This window comes from Plectropomus leopardus, chromosome 23 (genome assembly GCF_008729295.1).
Source record: "Plectropomus leopardus isolate mb chromosome 23, YSFRI_Pleo_2.0, whole genome shotgun sequence".
Lineage (NCBI taxonomy): Eukaryota > Metazoa > Chordata > Actinopteri > Perciformes > Serranidae > Plectropomus > Plectropomus leopardus.
The window spans coordinates 7,598,023-7,619,888 of record NC_056485.1 but is presented as its reverse complement, the minus strand read 5'-3'; the positions used below and the strand labels follow the sequence as shown (position 1 = coordinate 7,619,888).

At 39.5% G+C, this 21,866-nt stretch overlaps 2 protein-coding genes across 2 annotated transcripts in view; one reads left to right on the top strand and one right to left on the bottom strand.

Moving 5' to 3' along the window:
• Positions 1-1,900, bottom strand: part of nagk (N-acetylglucosamine kinase) — a 6,918-nt gene extending 5,018 nt beyond the window's left edge. Inside the window, exons 1-4 of the mRNA XM_042512666.1 lie at positions 1,852-1,900; positions 1,267-1,351; positions 507-605; positions 249-407 (exon numbers count right to left, since the gene is read on the bottom strand). Coding sequence (XP_042368600.1) covers positions 249-407; positions 507-605; positions 1,267-1,351; positions 1,852-1,880 — 372 coding nt within the window. The 5' untranslated portion in view covers positions 1,881-1,900. The remainder of the gene's footprint in view (positions 1-248; positions 408-506; positions 606-1,266; positions 1,352-1,851) is intronic.
• A 2,035-nt stretch (positions 1,901-3,935) lies between these two features.
• Positions 3,936-20,621, top strand: dok1b (docking protein 1b). Its single transcript, XM_042512094.1, has 5 exons — positions 3,936-4,269; positions 15,054-15,377; positions 15,989-16,088; positions 16,826-16,998; positions 18,341-20,621. The coding sequence occupies exons 1-5, from the start codon at positions 4,213-4,215 to the stop codon at positions 19,679-19,681; spliced, it is 1,995 nt and encodes a 664-aa protein (XP_042368028.1). The 5' UTR covers positions 3,936-4,212; the 3' UTR covers positions 19,682-20,621.
• The last annotated feature ends 1,245 nt before the right edge of the window (positions 20,622-21,866 follow it).

Genomic DNA, 21,866 nt, shown 5'->3' with positions numbered 1-21,866 from the left:
GGGCCCCATGCTTTGGAAAGAAATCAAACCAATTTGCTCCAGTTTCAAAGGTTTTAATAATGTTTAAGTGCAGGATACTCTTACACACATCTTCAGCATTGATTAANGCCCCATGCTTTGGAAAGAAATCAAACCAATTTGCTCCAGTTTCAAAGGTTTTAATAATGTTTAAGTGCAGGATACTCTTACACACATCTTCAGCATTGATTAAAGTTTTGAGATGAGGATTGACTGCACTCTAAAACAACAGAAGAAGAATAGTTACCACAATTGCTGGCGGTCGCCATAGCTCCGATTGCATCTGTGGTAATGAAGTAGTGCTGGCTCAGAGTGGGGAACCGTTGCTTCATGTCAGCAATCAGTTTGTCGATAGCGGCCTTCTGCTCCCCTCCACTCAGAGACATGCCCTGCACACACAGAAAATCAGAGTTTAAAATGCACTTATTTCTTCATCAAATACTAGAGGTCAACCAGTGTATAGACAATTGACACACAGTTATACTGACCAATGAGCACAGTGGAGTGTTTGGATCCAGCCCTGCCTCCATCTTGGCTCTTTGGACCATGTCGTTGATGGTTTCAATACATTTGTCCACCCCAACCAACTGTATATACATATGGACACACGCAAAAAATCTTAATCCAATCAGTTTTTTCTTAAGCATTAACCATTTGAAACTTCAACAACATCATTTTTTGTGCTGCATTCAGACGCCTGTCACATGCATTTAAACCTTTGCAATCTGATCAAATAGGTTTGATCTCTTTTTTAAAAACATGGCTTAAAAGGCAGTAAGCAACTTGGCAAGAGATGTCACACAAATTGCTAGAAATGAGAAAAAGAAAAAAAATGAAAATGTGTTTTTGAAAAAGGAGAGAGAGAGAAAAAAAGAAAGAGAAAATTATTAGAAGATAATAATTTAAAAAACAGGAACAAATGTCCAGAAAGCTGTATTTATAATATTTATCATTATTTTATCTGTATATTTATTATAATTATTTTTTGTTACTGGTTCTTTAATTTACCCTTGTTTTGGTATTTACATTTTTTATTTTATTTTTTGTTAAATTTCAGGTAGTTTTCTGGTAACTCATAACTTCTTCCTGTGTTTTTGAAAGAAATCGAGCAAATGTACTCAGGTTTAAAACGGTTTAACATCTACAGCAAGCACAACTCCCCCAATTCCACGTATCCGTTTTTTTTTCTCTCTGACATGCTAACTTTTGTGTCCAACCCAAACTACCTCCATCCCTACTTGTCCTTACCCAGTGGTTGGTTGACGGTCCCTCTGTCTCTGCCAGGATCTTTCCATCTGCTGCCACCAGCACCGCTTTGGAGTGTGTCCCTCCACTGAAGACAGACAGAAAGATGACAAATGGGATGAGAGACACATAAACACATGCATACCAACGAGACAACATGGCAATATCAAGAAAAAAACCCCAAAACAACCGAAAACAGGTGTGTATCTGCTGTGACATGTCCTCTCAGAATTGACAGAAAGGACACAAATTGTCCCTGTTTTGTGCAAAGAAACATCCGAAAAAAAACACAATTTCACATATACATTCACATCTATAAACATATTTATATTTTCCAATTGCTACATAATTTTAACTGACAATACCCCACAAAAAGTGGAGGACAGAAGGTGATCACGAGACACAAGCACGCACACAGCAGCATTTTATGGTCAGAATAAAACTCTTTAAGTATCGACTAGTACCCGAAGTTTCACGGAGGAAACCGCGAAAAACACGATTAACAGCCTGAAAGATACACAATCCTTAACTGGTAATTCAAAAATAATCAAATTGGTCGAGTTTTGTTATATTTTAACTAATTCTCACCCCTCTACTCCACCAAACACTGATGCCATTTCTCTCTTCCTGTTTTGGTCCAGGCGGTCCAGTCAAAGTGCAGAAATATCGCGAGAGCGGCAGCTGAGGTCACACCTGCAATGCTGATAAATAACCAGTAGGTAGCAGCTGCGCTTTTCTACATTTCTAGTTCTCTCTCAATATGCACTGTATAAAAATAAAAAGTAATTTATGCATATAAGCAAATACTACTTAATATCAATATTAGAGGCATCTAAAACCAATGATTTTAATCACACGTTTGATTATATTTGTATGCCATGATAAATTATGGTAACATAATTAGGTATAAATAACCTTCAGCTGTTGCATTTTTTTTTTCTTTCAAGAAAACACACTGCAACACAACATTGGTGCATGCAAGGTATTAAACTCATTATTCTGCCAACAGGCTAAGGAAAGTAAATTTTTTCCAGTTTTGTGGAAGAACATTGGCAAATTAAAAGTTCATTGTGTGTCTTGGCTCATGGTCTAAAAACGCATACTCAGTGTCAAATATAATATTGACAGAGATTTAGCGCCATTTGGCTTAAGGCTGACAAGAGGGACAACAACTCTGAGTTACACTGCGAGCCAGCAGGAGGCATCTGCAACACATTAAGTTAGGGGCCAGCTTCTCTTTGCCAACATAGGCTCCTTAAAAAATAACTTTCATTGTTCTTTTAGTCTATAATATCCTAGGAGTTAAAGTATATATAAGAAGTAATTGCAGGTTCACAGAAACCTGGTCGAACTTTTGTTTGCATTTGGAATTATACAAGTTTTCTATAAGACGTATAGTCCTGCTGATATCGTGCAGTTTGTTTGTCAACATTAACATAATCTGTTGTTACATGCAGTTTATAGTGTAGTTTATGTTGTGCATATAGATTATATGTGTGTTAGAAAGTGCGTGTGTCAGAGCTGAAACCAACAGAGAAGTTACACAAGAGTGGGTAGGTGGGAGGAGAGGAAGGAGAGGAGCGGCTCGGTGCGTTCACCACGCGCTGCTCACTCCCCCTGCAGGGAGACAGCTGTGTCAAGCCCCACAGACTTACTGCAACGCCGGATAATAATTCATTCAGATTTCAAAATAACATCACACACTAGGCAAAATTAGATCCCATTTTTCATGAACAACGCATCTTAAATTATATATAATTTGTTTCCACTTTTAAAGCCCAGAAATAGTGTAAACTTATTCATAAATATTTTTTTTTGCAAATTTCTGGGTTACTACTGAACTCTTTCTTTTTTTCTGGGATAAATAGATAAGATAAATAAAAAAGGACACCGAACAGGGCATAAAACAGGACATGAAAAAAAATCTGTTTACAAAAACGAAGACCACAAGGTAAAACAAATGAGTTTAAAACAGGCCAATATACCCATAATTTAGCTTCAGTCTGACATTTTAAGGTTCTTTTGAGATTGGTAATAGTATTGTTTGGGGCTCCCAGGACAAAAAATAAATTAAAAAAAATCTTTTTGGCCCTTATTTAACTCCCATCCCCACTCTGCAGCCCTCGTTCATTGCATATACAGTGTGTAACATTGCCAAGTTCTGTGCACACAGCACTATACACTACAACTTCACTGCATGCCCAAAGATCCCCCAAACAACCACAGTTTAACACAAACTGGACCCAGGTTTTCTGTGATTTCGATGAACTTAGCTTGATTTAGGCATGTGCAGCATGTGAGTATATGGGCCGCCTGCTTTGCCAACAGTTGCCAGCCTTGATAAGACCTATTTCATTTTATTTTGTAGATACATGGTGCAAATTAATAAATGTGTTGTTTTTATCAAGTTACCACAAAACTAGGAACAAGGAGGTCAATAAGGGCACAAACTCACTTAGAGTGTTAATCTGTTTACATTACATACATACAATAGTACTGATCATGAAATGCGTTCAATGATACTGTTTTTTCCCCTGATGGACTAATCACACCTGTACAGCACGTTCGTTAATTAGACCCTTATTCTGAAAGGTGTAACCGGAAACCGCCAGTTATCGATTAAGTGTGGCTTTCCACTGGTCCAGCCCCACAGGAGGAGTGTGAGGCGACAGATTAGGCGACCCACCGACAACATTTGGACACTATTTAAGTTTGTCAAGACCACCCAGCGACTGTTTGGAGCTTTTTATGTCCACCATGACACATTTAACTGTGCGCGAGCCGTACTGTAAATGCGTTTCACCGGTTAGGGAGCGGAAGTGAGAGAAGGGAGAAGTTGTTAGGGGATATAGGAAAAATAAACCTCTCAAAAAAGTGATTTTCCCAAGACAAGTTCAAGTCAAATTTCGTCTTTCTGGAAGAAGGGTGGCCCTGGAGAGTTTGGGGGGCATGGACACCCACGTTAAGGAGGGACAACTTTATGTGCAGCATCAAAAGTTTGGAAAGGTAAGTCAAAGAAAATAACTGTTTTGGGCTAGTACGGTTGTGGCGTTGATATAAATGACGAAAGGTAACTGTAACGTGAGCTAGTGACCCCAAAATACATCTTTTGAGGATGCTGTAAAACATGAACATTATAAGCAGGTATAGAAATGTAACAAACCAGTAAAATATGTGGAAATAAATCTCTGCAAGGTCTCAAAAATATAGTTTAAATGCTTTTCAGACACTCAAAAAGTCTCGTATGAATATTTTAGAAATACCTCAGTATCACGTTAAGGTTTCTGTTTCTCTATATGTCCTTATAGAAATGTAATAGTGCACCGTGAAATTGGGCAAATTGATGTTGCTTAAAATTTTAAGTAGTCCTAATATAACTTTTAGTATTCCTTTATATCTATTTTCTATCTTATTGTTACGTTTACTTAAAATTGTGTTATATTTACTTAATTTTGTGAAGTTGTTGCAACTTACAAAGGACAAGAATTGTTTTAGCAACTTTAGTAAACCTAGTTCAGGTCGTATTTACTCACATTTTTCAAGGCAATTCGTTTAAGTACGACCAATTAGTCAGATTTTACAGTGTGTTGTGTTTGGGGTCCAAGTAATCAAAAGATCCTCTCTGGGATCCTTATTCAAATAATAAAGTGGTACCATATGTTTGTGAGACAATTAAAGCCTACCAATGAAGCACTACAAATCTGCTTAGCAACAATATATGTTGGTATTTTCTGAAATTTTATTCATGGAAATGGCAGCGTCCCATTAAGTCCGAAATATGTTTTCAATTCACACGTGTGACGATAACTTTGTGCCAGTCCCAGTTGTTAAGCCATAAAGGAGCATTTTACGCCATGACAAATAAATAGAGCACATACTGGTGCAATTACAGACCAGTCTTTGTGCCCAGTGCCTTCAAAGATACTGTTGATGCAAAGAGAGGGAGTTATAGCAGTGTTTCACTGATCTGGCCTTGTTTTGATGTGGTGGTTTGGAGTAAACCTGCTGTGCATCTCTGTGCGTGAGAAAATGTGCATGTTTAATGTGTTATTGAGCTGATAAAACTGCACTGTAGTAGCATTCAGTGAATGTAAAAGTAAGTGAAACTAAAGAGGACTAAAGCACATTTCAAAAGTAAATGAGAACGAAGAGATAGAACCGATAGCTTTGAGAGTTCGATAGAGCTGCATCATTTTTTAGTATCATTTTAGCACATCACAAAAAAACTGCACAGCACAACAATATATGTTCATAAAGCTGTCAAATTGAGACAATGAAAAAACAAGCATTTTAGAAAAAGGTGGCAGACAAATTTCCGCTCCATAGAGGCTGCATATACAGCTTTTCACACCACTGCAAACACTCTCAAGAGGTACTCTTTTTGTCACCTCGTACTCATTTTAGTTTAGCAGATCACACTGCAGGACTGGACTCAGTTAAATGTCAGTGACAACACCTGTGGGTGTGTCAGTGGGCTTCTTTCAGTCCATGGCCTCCATGCAACCTTGCCTTTGGTCTCAGTGCATCACTGGATAACAACTCATTTACTCTTTCAGATTTGTAAGAGGGTCTTTGTCTCTCTGTCTCTCTCTCTGGTCATATGACATGGATCAACAAATCGTTCTCTCCCTGTTTCCTGCCCTGAAATTGCCAATCCACAATAGATATTCATTCTCAGAAAACACAGCTTCAATGCCTTTTCTATACAGTAGAAAATACAATAGAACATGAACAAACAAAGTCTCACAAATACCATGTTATCTTTGCAGCCAACACAAGATAAGTAGACGGTACAAAAAAGGGGCGAGAGTAGAAAAGAATAGCACAGGAAGCTTAACGTTGGCTGATCTGAAAGTGTTGAAACTGGTTTGAGGTTTGCTTGGTGAATTATGCAATCGTTAGAGCTGTCAGTGGACACACACACTCATATAGGCTCGTTCTCATGTGCATGGTTGGAAAATGTGACTTAAGAGAGCAGTGGCAACATCGGACCCCAGTTTCTGTTTCTTACTGCTGTTTTATCAAGGTTGAAAGTTGACCATTATAGGGTTTATACAGTAGACTATATAGATGTAAACCTTTAAGATGTATCCATATCTGTCACTAATTAATTCAATTAACAATTATTTCATTTAAACTTGTAGTAAAAGAAGTACTCCAGTGATTAAGTAATACTATTGCATAAAGTTGTTCTGTCTGCACTGCAGTTGAGACGCTTATGTGTACTGATGGCATCATCAGGGTCATTTAGTCAAACTTTGGTAAGCTTATTCAGAAACTTTTATTGTTAAATTGTTTTCAACTCCTCGTGACAAATACGCAGAACTTATAAAATTTGGGAACTGCCCCGTTAATGAAACACTGTGAAATGTGAAAAGTGATACAACAACAGTGTCCCAGACCTGCCTCTAACACCACTGCGGGACGCTGAGAAAATATATCTGATGTTCCGTCTTACGTAAACTGCATTACTGAGGTATTCATAACATCCAAAGCATGAAACTGTCTCAGCCAATGGAAATTACATCTGAACAATGCTGATATGTAAAGCATGCCAAATATTTGTGGTGATGTGTATGCTGAGCTTCTGTCTGAGCAGACTTTTATGTCTACAGTAAATATAGTTACAGTACATAGACCCAGCGCTCGATGAAAGAGCCCTAAATGTTCTGCTGTTGTTAGAATAGTTTTTACACTTGTAGATTTGTTTTCATTTTGTGGCTAAAATGCAGGATTTTTAGTCGGAAGGTAGGTCTCTGTACGTGCATCTGCTTGTTTACCACACACATTCAGATCCACGATGTTTGGATCTGTAGTTTGTAGTTTTTCAGTGCCCTGGAGTTACATAAAGCTTTTAGTTTGATGTTAGCAGCTGTTTGCCAGTGAAGACTGCACATGTGGGTAGATGGTAGATGATGAGGGCAGCTTCAGCCAAGAGCCAACAGCTACTTGAATAGACGGGGTGTGTCAGGATAAAGTAGTATTAAACACCCTGAGGTTACATTTATACGACAGAGTCATGTCTAAAGCAAACGCTGCCAAATGGATTAACGGGATCTGTGTGCTTTTGTCTGCTATTCTCAGGTAGAATCCAAGACACTTAATCATGTTTCTCAGAAAAGAAACACCAGGTCATTTGTAGTATGAAGAACTAAATTACTCTGCAGTGGGCGTATTTTCAGGAAGAACAGCATAAGCTTTAGCAAAGCTACTTGGAAATGAATGATTAGGCATGTGCAGAAACAATGATCAGCGTTCTTACTCACAGTGATTTTAATAGTTTGTGTGAATCCGCTAAACGTTCATTTTCAGCCACATCAGCCCTCGCTTATTTCCAATTGTATTATTCTTTACATCATCAAAATTGAGACTTTTTTTCCCCTCTTGGAAGACGTTAGAAATTAATGGGACTTTGCATATGAGCCAACTTTTTTCACAGTAACTGTCATCTTCTCTGAATTGTAGAAATTGGTGGTTTGATCACGTAAAAGTAGCCTGAACATGAGTGTAATTTCTGTAGTGTTGGTTCCGTTGAAATGAACTCACGCGAAGAACAATCAATCCTGTCGTCAGCATTCTGTATGATGAATAGATAATGTGACATTTTATAATGTCACAAACCAATCTTTTCGATCACAGTGCGGGGTTGGACCCCTATGTGTCTCACGTTAGCCTCTCCCCTTTTTGCTAATGTGCTTCATGGGAGAGGTAAGCTGCATTGCCACCAGACATTTCCATGTTTTAGACATGCTTTAAAAGTTTGTTTGCTAGCTTAACCGTGTCGTGAACATGCTGAAATATTTGTGTCAGTTGAACTTTGAGGGCATATTGACTGGAGGATTTTTGTTGTTCACCTGTTGTCAGTTGCCAGATTAAACGGAGACCGCCAAATAAATCCTCCTTTTTCATCCAAACACAACGCAGACATCACTAGCCACCACCAGTTACACATAAGAAGTGGTATTATTTAGATTTTATTAATTTCTATTCTGCTTATCATTTCCTGTTCTTATTGCGTCCAGGTTCCCATTTTTGGCATTTCCCTCAAGCAAGAAAAAAGCCCCAACATCTTTTTCCAGCAGATTGAAGCTGAGTTTATCATAATTGACAAAATACTTTGTGATTCTATTTTGTCTGAAAAGTAAAATGACGAATACTGTACCAAATGAATAGCTTGGAATACACAAATGTAATGTTTGTTGTTTCATGGCTCTTTTTGCTAGAGGTGGACACGCTAACATTAGCTGATTCTGTGGGATTATGACTGACTGGGGACATCAGAGATGCTGTTAAACATGCTTTGTCATGTTAGACAGACTTCCTCCATTACATATGATTTTCCGACAGAGGTTACATTTTGCTGTATCACTGTGTTTGGTGGGTGCAAGCTCTGGTCAGTCACAAGGTGAACACTACAGAATATTTTTCCTATATGCATGTGAAACTGTAGGTAAATGAGAAAATATTTTGTGTATGTGTGTAATGTGAGTGAATGAACACTTTAAACTGAAAGTTGCTTTCTTTTCTCTGTAGTGGACACTTGTTAAGTTAAAGCAAAGTGAAAATAAGATATAGGACAGCGTATAAAATTAGTTTATTATTATTAAAATCTTTTTTTTTTACTATTTCATTGCCTAAATAAGCTCATTTGAAGTTGCCTTTAATCCAATTAGAACAAGACTTAGACATTTAGGCAGTTCCTGGATTATGTTTGTAGCTGTGTGCGTTTATATGAACATGCATAGGCTATTCATTATCATTTTTTTGTGTTTGGGCATGTAAAAACCATATTCTGTTTGTGAATAATCCAAGCTGGAGTACAGAAAATATGAAAAACCTGAATTATCAGTGCTCATGTATACACCACATCCTAAATATGACCATAAACAGGATAAGCCTCAAAAATGTGTTCATTTTCATGTAATTGCACCCAATGAGTTGATGAACAAAAAGTGTGTTCTAATTCTGTCTTCTAAACTGATATACTGATACACATAGGTGCTGGACTGTTGGTCCGCTCGCACAGACTGTTGAATGCATGCTGTCACTTGTGTCACCCAGTCTGACCTACTTATGGACATTATTATCTGCCTTGAAGTGCTTGCTCCACAAATGGCCATCTGTGGGGCAGACGAGGACACACGGGATGTGTGCACAATAGTACTTTAATTATCTGAAAATGTGGCATATTTTTACTTGACTCGCCATGTTACAGTAACATAAAGCTGTCATTTTTATATGAATCATTGGAGAGGTGAATATTAAGTGCAAGACTCATTGCTAAAATTCAGTGTTATCTCATTTTTAACAATATAGTTTCATTTAAATTTGTGCTCAGTGTGTCTCAGTTTTGGTTACCCAGTTTCAGGTAGTCACCCTGCCAAGAAAAACAACCTAAAAACCGCTGTCCTCTGTTGTCCTGGCATGTTAAAGCTTCATTTGTAGACACAGCAGAGGACTGAGGTTAGGGCAGCAGATCTGTGATCAAATCGGCGGTCTGCCCAACACACACACACACACACACACACACTCCCCCTCATTCTCTGCTTTTCTAAAAAAAACACCATATGTACACACACACATAACAAATGCACACAGTCACTCAGCTTTCCTGTTTTCCTTCTCCCACCCTTTAACAAACATTACCAAGAACAGACACGCTCTGATACACAAATACACTTTTACTCTTTTAAACACACACACACACACACACACAGATAACCACACGCTTTGCTCCTGCCTGTGTCATTGAGGCCTGTCTGTGGCCAGTGGGAACATGGTAGAGTGGTTTAGTTAAATAGCATCGTGAAAGAAAGAGAGTATCCTGTGTTTGAGCAGGGACAGTGGTGGATAACTGTATTCACTTGTTCAATAACACATCAGTCCGCATTCAAACACACATACATGTAATAATTAACATTCTAGTCCTTACAATAACAGGTAGTGGAGTGACTTGGGTCCCCACAGCAGCTTTTTAAGGGTGAATTATCACTGAATTGCACAAAATATCTCATGTATCTCAAAAGAATACAACGGTAAATGCGTACAAAATGAAAATGTGATGTAAATTAATAAACAAATGAATACAAAGAGTTCTGAAGACACGATGTGATCATGTTTGATGTGATCATGTTTGTTGTTTATGCAAAATAATCTTCCAAGAAAACAAACTTTGTCACCTTTAGTGTTGAATAACAGAAAGAACTAGCCCAGCTACCCAATTCCTCAAAGACACTAGATATATTTTTTTTTTAAAATGCAAAACTGTGAGCCATCTGCTGGCGTCATGACAGTTTCATTTGACTATTTATTTGTATAAAAAATCCACACTACACAGACAGCTTACCTGTTATTGTATTAATGTACCAACTTAGGTTCTACACTGGCTAATAAACAGGAACACTGTGGAGGGCTTACAAAAGACGGTAATGTGCATTTCACATGCATGCTCAGAATGATGCAAGAGGGACCTCATTTCTTTCTGCAATAACTGCACATTAATTAAGATTGTCACATTATCAAAAAACCAAAGTTAGTGTGTTGTAATTGCTCAAGGGGACTCAGGTCCAATGACAAAATGATTTAATTTCTTATTCTAGCGTAATGCAGCTGATACTGTAATTATATCGCTGTCTTCCTGAATAATTTTATTTTCTGAAGACTACAGCTAACTCATTGGTCTGTAGGACAGTATCATTGTTTGGACAGTGAAAGGGAGAAACACAAACTCACACATGCAATGTTGGAGTTAATTTTGTTCTGTGAACAGACAGGGCATCAGTGAGGAAGTATCTCTCTGTCATGATCTTTTTTGCATAATTTCCACTCAGTGTATGAGTGGCTGATAACATTCTGTTGCCTTATATGGAGCAACTGTTTCGCATGCAGACACACGACATACACAGACACACACACAGACAGACACACACACACACACACACACACACACACACACACACACACAAAGTCTAAAGGACCATATTGCAACATAGGTGAATGTTCACACCCTGACCATATATACTGCACAATCACACCAGTCTGTGTGTGTTTGTGTGCATGTGTGTGTGTATGTGCACTTGTGCAAGGCAACAGATGTTCCACCATGCACCAAGGGAGTAATAACAATACAAACAGATGTACATATGTACATACACACATACACCGAGCCACACCTGGATGCAGAAGAAGGAAGCGTAGAGAATCCTGGGTAATGACAATCCCACACATTTCCTGTCCTTTCTGGCAGTTAGTTTATCGGGTCAGAGTGTGTGCATACACATGTGCACGTGTTCACTTATGAAACTTTGTGTGTGTGTGTGTGTGTGCGCGCGTGCGTGCGTGTGTGTGCGTGCGTGTGTGACTTAGAAGCTGATAAAGTTGGCTTTCATTTATGCGTGCACTTCTGTTCTTGTAATTTTTGTCTCGCAGTAATTGTGATATTTACAATTTATGACAGCCTTATTGCAGTTGAGTCCCATCTGGTTTGTGCTTATATGGTTACAATGAAATGAGGGTTGCATATTAAATTGTGCAGCATAAATCATGCAAATACTATAGTTCCACCTTAAGACTGATTTATTTCGCTTATTTATATGAATGATAGTGACTAAACTGACATGTTAGACTTCATCTGTTATCGGCGGAAAGTAAATATGTTAATCTACCCTAAGTACTTATACTGAGGTACTTTAACTTTACTTGAGTATTTCCATTGCATGTTCTACTCCACTAAATTAATGATGGAAGTAAATACTTTAATATTACTTCTCTGCAGATCAGGATTTCATATACAAACTATATGATGAGTTTGTAACATATAATACATTTTTATAGATTAACCCTTTAACACCTGGATCAGCATCAGTTTTCTTGTTCTGTGTTTAGATGCCTATCACAAGCCTTTAAACCTCTGCAAACTGAGAAAATTGGTTTGATTTTTTTTGTCTTTTGGAGAAAAAAGATATAGAAAAATGTCCAGAAAACTATATTTTTATTTCCTATAATTATATATTTAAAATAATGTTACAGGAAAAAAATCTACTGTTTATGCATTTTGTTTTATTCTTTGGTACTTTCTTAAGGTAACTTTTTTTGTTTGTTTATGTTTTTTGACTTTTCTTTTTGTAACTTATTTTCTGATGAGTTTCTTGTATTTATTTGTTTATTTATTTTACAGATTTCTTGGTGTTTTGTTTTTTGGTCTATTTCTTATGAAGTTGATCTTTGCCTTCTGCCCATGATTTTGAAAGAAATCAAGCTAATTCGCTCAGGTTAAACTAACCAAAAGTAGGTTCACACTGTCATGTCTTAATAGGACGCTTGATTGAACAGAGCCATCGTTAGTGTTATTATTAACACCTGTGCTCTTCCTGCAATAACAAGTCAAAGTGTCTGCTGTGAAAAGGCCTGTTCCTCTGCAAATATTCTGCCTAAGACACTACCCTTAATGAGAAAAATTTAAGCAATCATTTCAAAAAATGTTTTTGTGCAAAAAATGATAAATAAAATAAAATAAATTAACCCTTAAATATCTACATTGATTAACAAATAAACCTCAAAAGTAACATGTGACTATAGCTAAATGCTGCAGCTGTTATACTGCGCTGGACAGTGAGCTGCATATAGGTTATCCTAATTTTAAAATGTACTAGATGATTTATATTATCTGTGCAGAGAAGAAAAAGACGAATCGCATTTGAAGACCTTTAGTCATGATGTTAGTATGTCTCATTCTGTCCCGTTAGCCGGATTTTCCCTGCAGGTCGAAGGATTTTCAAACTGTTGACCTTCATGTCACAAACTCTAACTGTCCGCCTGCTTCCGCCCCACTGAGTGAATGCAGGGGAAAACACACTCTGCGGAGAAATGTAGCTGACATGAGGCATAGTGAGATGTGAGGTACTGCTAGCCAAACACACACATATCCAGAGGACACAGGGGACGACAGGGACTTCCCAAACAAATGTTGAGTTCTGATGTCTCATACAGTTTTATCATAATCACGTGTACCAGCATCTGTAGTGATTGCACATAATCTCACATGCAGCGTGTCATCATGTCCATTGTTAGAAGTGAACATCTGGAGTGTTGCATGCTCGCTGTGTCTTATTGTTCAGTGTTTAGTGTCATGTTGTTTGGTCATGTCCCTTTTTGTCCCTGTGGAGGAAGAGATCATTGTTAGCTGTTGCTTCCTCTCTGGGAAAGATGATGCACCTGTTACCCAGTTTGGACTGAGGCATATTTTTAACCAGTTAGGGACCACAGCGACACACTTCCTTGTTATTATTTTGTGGATAGCAGTTTTTAGGTCCTAGTTCCAGTTGTGTTGAGGGGTGTTGCGCTATACTTCTACTCACTTTACCAAAGCAGTGTGACTAATTCTGTAAGTGTGGTCCCCCGCTGCCGATTGATTGTAGAGGAAATAACAATGTGTGCGACTGATCTGAGTCAAACTGTCTTAGATTTATCACCACATGCCACATTAGTATGAGTAGAGTGGATGTAAGAAAACATTATTCTGACTCACATGTTCTTTGGACGTTAACATTCTCCACTTCCTTTATCATCAGTTTTTGATTATTTATTGCAAACTCTGCAATTTGCTTGTCCCCATTGCTGTTTTCCAGACTTCTCATCTTCCAACTGAAATTAGTTCTAACCGGGAAATGAGTTGGCATTTTGGCACTCCTGGTTCCCTTGTTTCAAAGTCAATAGATTTTTTTTGAATGGGTTTTTGGTTAGATGCCTGAAATAAGGTCTGTTGTTAACACAGCTTGAGAGACTTTCACAATGTACGTATTTTATACAAATTTTTTTTTGTATATTGTACTTACTTATTTTTTGTATTTATTGTACTTACAAAATACGTAAGTACGTACCTCACTCATAAATTTTGAAGCTTTTATGTGTCTTAACAAAGGCGGTTACTAATAAGTGGCTAAATGACACTATAAAGTGTCATCATGTTAAGCTGCACCGAACACGGCTTTACAGCTTTGTTGTGGTAGGGATGTTAAGTCATGCGACTATAGCATAGTTTATCGCATGACATTAGCTTTTTACTTCTGATTTGATTTTGGCTTCAAAAATCATAAAAGCGATGTACATTTGTGAAGATTATCTGGCTGAACAATGCGTGTAAGCATCATAAAGTTTATTTGCCACAAAGCTCATTTTCCACAACAATTAACAATCCAATGGAAAAATCCCATAGGAGTTTTGACACATGAACCAGGGTGACACCAACTTTTACAGATAAACATAATCCCTGGAGCACTCTACAGCCTTCATGAAGTTCTAGTTTCTAATTTATAGACAAAATAAAACATTTTCGTTATTGTAGTAATACAAATGAGAAAAATAAAAACATTAAAAAATAAAAGATCTAGAAGCTCAAATTAGACTAAGATGGGAAAACACATACAGATTATGTACTTGAAATATGTAAACCAAAAATATCTACTAACTAAAAATTTATGCGAGCAAGCAACAAATTTGTAACTTCAATATAAAGTTAATATGACAAATAAGTGCGTAACATCTTTCATAGAAATATCAATATATGTTGTAGGAATAGCCTGAGTTAAAATATTTATATGTGGGTTGTCACAACATGCTTCATCTATTCCATTAATAAAAAAATATTGATCAGTGCGTTGCTAGGTGACAGTTTGGGTACATGTTTACTTCCTGTCAGCTGATGTCATTGAACGAAAATAAAAGGAACCATTTAGGATGCTTATGTTGTCAAGTTTGAAATGGTCTATAACCTTTCCCCCTTTCCCTCTCAGAAATGGAAGAAGAACTGGTTCGTCCTCTACCCTGCCAGCCAGAATGGCATCGCCCGCCTCGAGTTCTACGACTCACCCTCGGGTGGAGGGGGCGGCGCTGGCGGAGGCTCGGGAAGCGGGTCCAATGAGAAAACCAGGAAGCTTGACAAGAAGATCATCCGCTTGTCTGAGTGCATTTCCATTCTGCCGGCGCTGACAGAGAGCTGTCCCAAAGAAAACATGGCAGCCTTCTGTGTGGAGACCAACGACAAGACACACGTGTTCGCTGCAGAGAAGACCACCTCCAAGGACTGGATGGATACCATGTGTGACATCGCATTTCAGGTATCTTTACACTTTTTCTCTCCTTGTGTGCGAGTTTTTAAGGTATGGGCTTTCTTTATGTGTGTATTTTGACTGTGTTTGCCTCTTTATCTATGCAGAAAATGTTTTTTTTCTTTCACTGTCTCTGCTGTTTGTTCTCTGAGCCTGATTCTGACCAAAAATATTTAAACAAATGGAAAAAAATATGCTTAGTTTGCTGGAATAAGCTGAAGAACTGCTGTTTTAAATTTTGCTTTCAACTGGGATTGCAGCTTAATTCTTAATGTTTGTCTTCTCCAAAATTTCCCACATGCCCCTGGGGTGTCTAAACAGGCCACAGTTTCTTTTGTGTGCACTCATACACACACATACACACGCATGAGCATTACACATATTTGCAGAGAGGAAGCCAGAGGGAGTTTCCAGGAGGAAGACTTCATCCGTTTTCTGGTGTAGCCTCTCTCACTCTTTGCCTACTCTGTCCCTCCACTGGTTATACTGGAACGTTTTTTTAGGTTTCCCCTTCTTTTGCTCATACACACCAAGTCCCAAAAAGCTGATTAAGAGATAATGAAAATCCTAATGTGTTGTTTTTCTCAGCTGGTTGACTGTCAGTGTCTGTGTGTCTGCAGGGAGGAGGCGGCAGCAGCAACACCACTACTGCAGACTCTAATGGAGGAGGCCAGGACCTGCAGATGTCTGAAAACCTCATCTACTACTCCAGAGAGGAGGGTAAAGACACTCAACAATCTAGTCTTACATATGTTTAAGATTTATTTTATTTTATTTCGTTTCTATGATTTATTTGATAGGGACTATGTAAATTGACATACCACAACTTCCACCTGTTACACACAAGCTGTAGTACATGTTTCACATATAAAGATTATAACTATTGCTAGTTTCCAACTCCTGTCCCTAGTTAGGCTTTTAATAAAAAAAAAGAATTAATGAAGAGGAAAAAATCAAGGTTACATTAACATGCATACAATAACAGTTATGGTAAAAAGAAAACAAAAAGTTAAATATTTACATCAAGAATACATGGAATTACAACATACAGTAAAAAAAGTTAAAAAAATAAAATGAAAAAGACACAAATATCAATATTACATACAGTTTCAACACTTAACTAAAAGACAGAAAATAGTTTAAAAAATACTCACATCTCTGATTTTGCTTAAGCCAACCTTCACCACTTAAAAAAAATCTTGATATCGTTTGGTTATTTTATTTGGGTTATTAGTGAGTTCCACATTTTAGAGCCTTTTCTGGAAAAGGCTGACTGCCCCCAGAAAGTCTTCCAATGTGCAATTTTATAATTGCCGCTTGCTGTGCCCCTGGTGTTCCTACCACTATTTTGCCTTTGCTGATAAATTTGCATAAAATATCCTAAGAAAATATTGCACCACAGATGATTATTTGAAATGAAGAGGATAAGCAAAAACTCTCCTATCTTTTCCATGCAGTGAACGAGTTCTGGGTGAGTGTGCAGCGTACCGAGGCATCAGAGCGCTGCGGGTTGGCAGGCAGCTACTGGCTGAAAGCAGAAAACGACGTCTTAATCTTGAAGGATCCAAAGACCAAGAGGAATGTTCTGGTGTGGCCCTACAAGCTGCTGCGGAGATACGGGCGAGACCGGGTAGGTGTGCTTTAAGATGTGACACCTGACGAGAATAGGCAGGGGAAGTTTGAATTCAAGCTGCAGCGATTGATTAGGAAGTGCACATGATACTTTCAGCACCAGTGTGTGTGCATGTGGTCACAGAGGATATTTAACTTTAGAGTCTGTGGTTGTTGTTTTGTCACTTTCATGCTTCAAAGCTTGAGACCAAGGTTTAAAAAATGACTGATAACGTTTGAAGCATTCATCTGGTTTGTCTACATGTGTATTTCTGTATGCGTGGAGACTGATACTAACGTTAATGTGCACATACAAGATGTCACTACATTGATCTGTATGTGCAGGTCTTTGCATTTGCAGAAAAGAAAACAGGGGAAGAAAGTTTGTGTATGAAACAGAACAGTAAGTGAAAGCACTGGAGTAATACAAAAGATATGCTGAGAAAAGTAAAAAAATCAGTGGAAAAAGGAAGCAAGAACTTCTAGTGCCAAGAAAATGATAAATGAGTGATGACTGGAAAAGAGTGCTTGGACTTCTGTGACTTGCTTCCATTGCTTAAGTTCCATTTTGGCATTTATTCGGACCCCTCTGTATGTATTTGTTTAGTCGCGCACACTTCGCTTCCACTTTCACACGTAAATACATTCAAACATTTATGCTTCCACACCGGCGAAAGCAGTTGCTTGTCCGTTCTTCCATACATACGTCTGTCCCATTCTGATGAATGCCTTGATGGATTTTCTTAAAATTTGGCACAAACATTCACTTTGAGTGAAGGATGAACTAATTAGATTTTAGTGGTCAAAGGTCAAGATCCCTTTGACCTTTTCTGTCTTTTTTTAGTGTATACGATATTTCAATTACACCCTGAGGTAATTTCTTCAAATTTGGCACAAACGTCCACTTTGAGTCATGGATGAACTGACTACAATTGGGGCCTCAAAGGTCAAGGTCACTGTTACCTTGTGTCTATCTCATTATGTGAATGTGTTATCTCAAGAAGGCCTTGAAAGAATTTTTCAAATTTGGCACACATGTCTGCCTGGACTCAGTGAAGTAGGTGGAGTTTGGTGGTCAAAGGTCAAGGTCAGTGTGACCTTGTGAAATAAGTTTGTTTTGCTTTGATTAAAGAATTAATTTGCAAATTATGAGAAAATTTCGCTCAAATGTTTAATGGGATTAAATGATAAAGTAATGATGTTTATATTCAAAAGGTCAAAGGTCAACAACTGTGACATCATAATGTTCTTCAAAAACACCTTTCTTGCCATTACACGATGTCTTTGGTCAGAAGCTGAAATTATCACTGTGCTGATCCGCAACTGTGAGGCCGTAATTTTAGTTTCTTTTCTTTCTTAAGGTGATGTTTTCATTCGAGGCGGGGCGACGCTGCGACTCGGGCCCTGGTAACTTCACCTTTGAGACCAAGCAAGGCAACGAGATCTTCACACTGGTGGACCAGGCCATCCAGTCGCAGAAGGTGCTAGCTGAGGAGCGCCACCTCAGCTTGAACTTTGACCCAGACTGCCCGGCGTCGCTGCAGCACATACGTAACGCCATTCCAAGCAGCGTGACAGCAGGAAGCGGAGACAGCAGCAGCTGCAGCAGTCGGGAGGCGGACGGCGATTCAGGTGGCAGCAAACCGGGTTCTGCTGACGGTGTGCTCGGAAAGAGAGAGGGTGGAGACGGAGGAGGAGGAAGGGGACAAGGCACAGCAGGAGGACTCAAAGGGAGGAGTTTACCAGAACCACCAGCCATGCTGGGGGTTTTGGGAGTTGCCCCTCCAAAGTCTCCTAGGGGACAAGCGGCAGCTAAAGGTCTTTCCTCAGCTGACGAACATGCAGGTCTTTACTCTGAGCCAGCAGATTCAGTCCGCCTGCCTCAGAACAGTGCTGACTCCCTCTACTCCGACCCAGTGGACAGCATCAAAGGTCAAAGCAACCCATCCACCCCTCCGGTGCCCAACCCACGCCTCCGACCAGTAGGAGACGAGGTTTCGGGAGGTGCTGATGCCCATGGAGGCAGCAACCACAGGAAGCCACCAGACCTATACTCGCACGTGTATGACCGGATCAGCCTGGAGCTGAGCCAGAAAGCAAGCTTGTTGAATCTAAACGGGGCCACAGGGGGAGGAAGAGGGGTGAACAGTAACAGGCGACCCCAAGGAGTTCAAGCAGAAGGGGCTTCATTACCTCCTGCTCCTCATCTGGAGCACATATATGATGAGCCTGAGGGTTGCGCCAAAGGAGGCGCAACCATGTCCACTAGTTCAGGGATGAGTATTTATGATGAGGCACGTTTGGAGCCCCACAGTCAGAGGAGACAGGAAGAGGTGACGGAGGGAAACTACAGCACCCCCTCTCACGGGAAGCCATCGGAATCTAACAGACACTCACCTCCGCAGCTGGGCCCGAGCCGTGGCACGCCGCAACCTCCGACTCCGAAGTGGCCCAAACCTGTCACCGCACCCAAGCCGGGCAGGAGCGCATTTGCTCGGAAGGAGCCGGTGCCACTGCCCCCAGGGAAACATGGAGGTCCAAATGTGAACAACAACAACAATTTATGGCGAGGAGGAGGAGACAGGGGGAAGGAGCTGTACAGCAAAGTGTCCAAGCAGAAACCTCCATCTGCTAATTCGTGGTACCACCAGGCGCCACTGAGATCACCTGATATCATCTATGACAACTTAGGAGATATCTGACATCATTTTCGTCAGGAAATGAAATGTTTCACCTTTGTGAAAAGAAGAGAATGCAGAAAACTTGCAGTCTTAATACAGACCGAGCACATTTCTCCCATCTGTGGACTGGCATAATGATTCGAGACAGTCGATTCATTCGGAGTAGATTAGCTCACAACTATGAGAAAACCACATTACGGCTGCATTTTGAAACATGGAGTGCCACTAATGCAGGGCCACCCTCTGTGTGTGTGTGTGTTTGAAAAAGAGAGAGTGAGTGTTTGCATGGTCAAACCCATAACTGGAGTACCAAGCCACAGTGTGGTTGGAACCAGCCACTTCACTTGAACACACACACACACACACACACACACACACAGAAACCGTACGGATTTGCCAAAAGGAGCCCGGCCTACAGGCTTCACTTTAACGAGCTGAGAGAGCGGCTTGGCTCGTCTTATAGAAAATGTCTGCCATGCTTATGAAGTGACTGGGAAACAATGTTTTTGCACTGCTTATGTTTGGAGTATCTCTGAGGCTAGGACTTTACCAAAAGGAGCTTTTTCTGTTTGCGTTTTCTGGACTGATTATTGTCTTTTACAACAATTTTTAGCCCAGGACACTAATATGTGACGTAGTTGCATCTCAGGATGCACTAAATGGAAAACATTGTTGCTACTGTTTGGGGGACGCATAAAAAGCGGGACTGGGTCTTTGAAACAGACATAAATGGGTCCTAAAGAGGTCATGGGATCATATGATCCTCATGTGAATTACAGAGACCACCTTCTGCACAAGATAATATTATTGAATCCTTTCTGTTTTTTTGAACAGACAAACTAGATATGAAACTAATCAATCCCTTGCAATGTGTCGGTATGTGTACGTATGCGCCAGAAACAGCTGTGCTGTCTGTAAATATAACTAATAATAAAAAATAGCTCCAAAAAGTTCTAAAAAACCTCTACAGTGGATCTGTAAACAAGAGAGTTCTGCGAATTGCACGAATCACGCCTCAGCGTTTTTTGTCCCATCAAACCAATCAGACACAGTTTTTAGTGTTTCAGAGACGTTCTGTTCTGGACCAAACGGGACAGTAAAACAGTCTGACCTCATCCTCCACTTCCCTCCCTCTGCCACGCTCTGTTTTTGTTGTTTCAGTCGGTTTCCAACCACTTAATCACACCGTTAAAAGTTGAGTCTCAAAAAAAAAAAAAAAAGAAGCAAAGACTTTCTTTCTTTCCTTCTTCCTTTCTCCCGCTCTGCATTAATTCTGTTGTTTGGTTGCTCCGGCGACAGTTAATGGCGGCTGGTTTGTGTCGGACACGCTGTGCATTTTAACTGCGGAGAGATACGGTGAGAGGAGGGTAGGAGTACAAGAGAGGAAAATGGGAAGATAGAAGGAAAGAACAGCTAATTGACATTTTAAAGAATGTTGAAAAAAAGGTGTTTATCCTGAGAAGAGGATGACGAAAGAATGAGGAGAAAAGGAGATGAAAAAGATGCTGACAGGATGAATGCTGGCCGGATGAACCTGTCTGTGTCTGGTTGGCTTGCATACCAGGTACAGACTGTTCCCGTCACTGCTGCTGCTGCTCTTTATCCCCATCATCCCTCTTTATCCCCTCTTTCTTTATTTACCCACCTGCTGCTGGACGACTTTCTGGACAGGAAAGTCCTCCGAAAGTAACTTGATTACACAGTGAGGGTAAATTTCCCCAACCCCCCCTCCACACCTCCCTCTTTTGCTCTCTCAGACAGAGTGGGGGAAGAAAAACAGAAAGGGAAAGAGCGACGACAAACTTCTGTCTTTCTCATTAAACTCTGGGTGAACTCATTGGAAAAAAGGAGCATGGTAGACACACAGCACACATGCTGTTTGTTTCTTTTATATGGCTCAACACTTCCTCACTGGAATATCCAAAACAAGCTGTTTACACTTTAACAGTCAGTGTGTCATGTTAGACTGTGCCTAATTTTGGTCATAAAGTGAACATGAAACAGTGGAGTGTTTGTGGAGGAAAGTGAACTCTTGATTCTGACTGATGTTTCAATGGCTGTTATTGTGCTTCATCTCAAATGACTTCAGTGGTTCGGCTCTTATAAGGATCATTCAACCATTAAATTTGCAGTAGTATTCACTGAAACCACATAATGCTCACCAGAGTGAATTTTATGTGTATGTCTGTGCACTAAATATGCAGTC